At 37.0% G+C, this 5,068-nt stretch overlaps 1 protein-coding gene across 3 annotated transcripts; it reads right to left on the reverse strand.

The window, feature by feature from the left end:
• Nucleotides 1-1,499: 1,499 nt before the first annotated feature.
• Nucleotides 1,500-4,647, reverse strand: LOC108195471 (transcription factor BC1). Of its 3 annotated transcripts, none has more exons than XM_017362434.2 (8): nt 4,223-4,647; nt 3,774-3,980; nt 3,433-3,498; nt 2,959-3,027; nt 2,790-2,873; nt 2,394-2,627; nt 2,032-2,169; nt 1,500-1,905 (listed from the first exon to the last, which is right to left on the reverse strand). In XM_017362434.2, the coding sequence occupies exons 1-7, from the start codon at nt 4,553-4,555 to the stop codon at nt 2,050-2,052; spliced, it is 1,113 nt and encodes a 370-aa protein (XP_017217923.1). In that variant the 5' UTR covers nt 4,556-4,647; the 3' UTR covers nt 1,500-1,905; nt 2,032-2,049. The 3 variants fall into 3 exon arrangements, with proteins under 3 accessions (XP_017217923.1, XP_017217920.1, XP_017217922.1); XM_017362431.2 differs by having other exon boundaries at nt 2,778-2,873; nt 4,223-4,645; XM_017362433.2 differs by having other exon boundaries at nt 1,501-1,905; nt 2,032-2,166; nt 2,778-2,873; nt 4,223-4,643.
• Nucleotides 4,648-5,068: the final 421 nt, after the last annotated feature.

The raw sequence follows: 5,068 nt of genomic DNA on the forward strand, positions 1-5,068 counted from the left end.
ATTGGAAATACCTGGTAAGGTTATACGTTACAATGTCGTGGATAGAAGGTTCGAAGTGATATGGGACTTTGCTGTAGACTTCGGTCCAAAATAATTAGTTGGTTACGGTGCTACAACTTTAGCATGACTTATTCGGTAATCTACTCTTTCTACATGCAATTAATCTGCGAATTATAATCTCTTCAAACAAGCATACTTTGCGGCTTTGCTAAAGTCTTAACTTCTGGATGAATATATATCTGTGCAGTTTGTTCTCTTAAATGAAGATCTAAGTGTTTGGAGCCGGCCAACTTTACTGCAAGATCTTTTCATATGATCATACATCCCAATTATTGCATTCATCGATGACTGACCACATGAATTAAATTCTTGTTTTGGATTTTTTGAAACATTGACTGTTGAACTGGCTTGTTGAACATTGATTTTTTTTTTCTTTATTGCGTGCAGCGCCTTATGGAAACTGGGGGTGAACAAGGCATGGGCGGTTGTGAGGTGGTTCTGATGCCCATCCTCGTGTCCCATCACCATAAATCTCATCTCAGCCGTTTTGCAGTTGCAATCTTGCGTTTATTATTCAAATTTTAATGTTCGTCGAAGTTCAGTAAGAAGGAACTATCTGCATTAGAAGGTAAATTGTCCAGAGTCATAGCTTATTGATGATTTTATTTTGCCTGTTAAATCTTAAGCATCTTTTCAGATATTGTTTTTCTACATTTGGTGCAGAAATAAGTGGCAATTGATAAATAAACTTTGCCAGAACACCTGTAATATTGGTGTAGTTGCATAGAGCTAAAGTGTCTGAGTGTTTCTTTACCCAACTTTGAGGTATTTATACGACAAAATCCTACTCTAATAAAATCACTGAAATACAAACTAAAAACAAACCAATGTTATTAAATATAATGGGAATGATTTTTTAGCCGGAGATGGATCCCGAGGTGGGTCTAGATAGGACCTGGGTGTGGCCTAGTAGGGTTAGGGTGGGTCCGGTGGGACCATAGTGGGTTTTGGCTCTTAGGAAGGTCGGAGCCTGTCCGGAGTCTTGACGAGGCTCTAGTAGACGGGGGTGGGAGTGGGTCCTTAGGTGGCTGATGTTATATAACAATTGCCTATATAATGAAGTTGAAAGGTGGACTAGAACAATAATCCATCCTAATTACATCAATTAAATCTCTTCATCTGAAGGGATGGGAGAAGCTAGAAAAACTTAGCCAGATTGACTAGATCAAACGAACCTCCCTAGCTTGAGTGCTTCTGTCACGTAGTTTTGATTTGTTGATCCTTGTATCTAGAGGCTTTAGCAGCCAAAATGCACTTTAATCTCTGTAGACTCTTAATATACACCTTAATCATATTTGCTTTCATGTTTTGTGGTCCATTCGACGTAGAGTGTTTGCTTTTATGTCAATGGTTATGGGACCAGTATGTTCCATGTCACGACAGATGTGGAATCTGATTAGAAGACTTGATGACAACTTATGAAAGTATTATGACAATTAACAAGATTGAATAGATACAAAGATATCAAAGGAAGAGAGCTGAACTTTCATGAGCATCAATGTAGAAAAGATATCACATTAATAATTAATTATAATGATACACACTAATGTATCAATAATCTTAGCTGCTGATAATCTGGCTTACATGTATGAGCATCATAAATAATAGAAACTAGGTATATAGCTAGGTCTTGGAATTTGTAATACTCCATGAAGATGATTGATTGAGACAAGCAGAACAGCACATAAACAAAAGCAAGCTGGCATCTTCAAAAGATTTAGGGTTTATTCTGTCGTTCAAATGTCACATTTTCTTTAGCTGTCGAACTCTCTGATCCTATGCATGCATTCGTATCCACTGACTGGCTTGCATGAGTTCTGAGGTGAAGAAAGAACTCTTCGATCTCTGTTGAAATAACAAGTTTGATGTCAAGCCCCCCAAGAATTACTATAAGAAAATTCATCACTCAATATTAAGTGAAGTCTAGTTTACTTTAATCTTAATAGAATTAGAGGTCTGCTAGTTAGTTACCTCGTTTTTTTTAAATATCTAATGCAAATGAACAGAAGATACATTGGTGGTTAAACCGGAATGATTAATAACTTGATGTCTTTGTTCATCCATGTTCCATAATAGCTGTCCAATGTTGCCGCTATCACTCTGGGACTGCTACATTAAGAAATTTCAAATTAGAGATAGGAAATGACTAAAGAGTAAAGACTAGGTCACTGTAATTAGGACAGACTTATCAGCAATAATTGTTAGTTTGTTACCGACGTTAGAATTGGATTACAATGTGCTTGATTGAAAAGACTGAGGAATCTAGAGATCGATAGGTCTCCTAATGATTGACTGAAGGCTTATTATAATTAAATTTGGAACAGATCTGCTACCTGAGACTGAGACATGATGTATGACATCTGGGCCTGTTGAAGTTGAAGTAAAGTTGAAGTGTCAATGAGAGAATAGCCACCAGATGTGTTGAAAATGCCGTTTGTTGCCTGTGTATGGTTTTGTTCTTCAATAAGTGAGTATCCATCAGATGTGTTGAATATGTCATTTGTGGCCTGGTTTCGGTTCTCTAGTTGCACATCTGGCGCGTTTGTTGCTTCCAAGCTGCTCGTTCCCTGCAATTCGTATTCTCATGCATGTAAACACCTCTTTAAATATGTTAATTAGTACACATAACACATGCATATACAAATACATGTTTTTGCTGATAATTAAGAGTACAGTGAATCGAACTGTATATGACTATGTAAATTTTCTTTCCTAACCTGATTTTGTACCTCTGGTTCGACCATATATGCATCCAAGTTCATTCCACAGTTGTAGAACAGTGTGTTGATAGAAGCAATCTTTAATGAAAGGATCTGATTCAAAAATGAATACTGATATAAGTATCTGTCTTAATATTATGAAATTAAATTGAAGAAAAAAGAACCAGGGTTCATTTACCTCGACTTGCTTTTGTAAAGACTGCACATAGTTGATAATCTCGTCCAGCATAAGAGCTTTACTCGTAATCTGTATAAATTTTTCCAGTAGAATTTGACAATATAATCAGACACTACATGAAACAGGGGGGCCTTGTGCATTCTGGCCGATGCCAAAACTGGCCACGTCATTGTGGCCCACGTGGACCATAGATGTGGCACTAGTATATTAGCAGTGTGAACGTGTCATATCATGTCAACAGGGTCGCAACCATGTGGAAAGTCCACATGGTTGACGTCTTGCGTCAGTCAATAGTCTTGCTGACAAGTTTTAAACTGACCAACTGAAAATAGTCGGTTTGGCTTAGAACCGGTCATTATTTGTCTTAAACCAACATTTGAATTTTACCTTATATCTGGTCGTGAGATATATGAAAACATGTCTTAAATCATTAAAAAGAATTTTTTAAGAAAAGGATGAAGTAATCTGTTTCACCTGATCACAACCAGGTACAAGAGCTTTTAATATATTCATCCTCTTGCTTATTTTTTCTCTCCGGACCTGAAAGCAAGAACCAGGTTTAATTAGCTTGCAATAGGTTTAGGGACAGGGGCTGAGCCACTTGGAGCCCATGAGGAGCCCCCGGCTCCATGGCGTTCTGTACGCGTGAGGCTCAGCCACTGCAGAGAGCCCTTCTCCCACAGGAGCTTGTCTATTATTCGGTGCAACACCTTTTCAATTTAATTATTAACCGGCAAGGAGACATGATCAACAGTACTGTCATATAGTGCATCAAATTTAATAAAGTTGAGAGATTAAACAAGCAGAATGTGTACCCTTTCAGCTAGACTGTGACTGTCTGTAGCTTGCCCCCTCCTTGCTCGAACATGAACATAATCAGTTGGAGCTCCATTTCTTTCTGCTTCATCGCGAATAGTCCTTTTCTTCTTCTTATCATTAGCCTCTGATCTTCTGCTCCTCTTATTATTCGGCTTCTCAATGCTACTACTAGCTGTTTCTTTCCTCGGCTTCTTGCCTTTCATCTGCACATTAACAAATTAATCGATTATTACACTTAAATACATTATCAATTATCATACACCAGTATTGAGTCAAACTTCTTGAAAGTACGTGAAAAAAGTCAAGTGAGTATTATAATGAACAGGAGGGAGTAATAAAAAGAAATACTCCAAGATATAATAGTCGTTTGACTTTTTTCACGTACTTTTAAGAGTTTTGACTGTAAACTTATAAATATCATTTTTAAATTTTGATAAACAGTTACCATAGAGTGAGGTTGGCATTTGATCTTCCTTTTCTCCGCGGGATTAGTTACTTGATCATACTGAGCACTTGCTGCAGATGAACTCGAATTGTTAATGCATGTGCTAATTTTTGTGATACCAGTACTATCAGTACTTAGATTCGCAGAGGGCAAGGCCTCCTGCACCGTCGGATCAGCTTGATCATAAAATGAATGGTGCTGATGAGGAGAAAAGGGCTTGTAGATATCATGGATTGATTGCTCTGGAAAGCAAGAAGTAGTATCTGGAATCAAGAACATGGAAGAAGAGTCAAGAAGAAATGAATGGTGTTTATTGGAGGAGAAAGATGCCATTCTGTATATCTGATTTTATTAATAAGAAAGATTCAGAATGAGTAATTTATGGGAGGGAGATTGTAGTGCAGGTTGGTATATTTATAGTAGAGTACTACACTGCTATACTCCATGTGTTTATCTGTTATAGGTGGTGTTTGGGCAGGAATTAAAAGCACTTATTCGTATTATTTGTGTAAAAAGTTAAGAAGTGCTTATAAAAAGTTGAGAATGCTAGCTTTTGTTTTATAACTTCTACTTCTTTCCCAAGCACTTTAATCACTTATAAATCCTAACTTGCTTCTAACTTCTATTTCACTTTTTTACTTTAACCAAAAAACACTTATTTTAAGTTCATCCAAATAGTTCCATAGTCTTATTGATTGATGAATATATCATGGCAGGATGAGAGCAACTCCAAACTAGGCCGGATTACCTTCCCCGCACCTCGACTAATTTGAAGAGTGACTAGTAATTATCTAACCGTCATTGATATTATTTAAATTTGTATCGTTTTGATATTAGAACCGATAC

Source organism: Daucus carota, chromosome 7 (genome assembly GCF_001625215.2).
Source record: "Daucus carota subsp. sativus chromosome 7, DH1 v3.0, whole genome shotgun sequence".
Classification (NCBI taxonomy): domain Eukaryota; kingdom Viridiplantae; phylum Streptophyta; class Magnoliopsida; order Apiales; family Apiaceae; genus Daucus; species Daucus carota.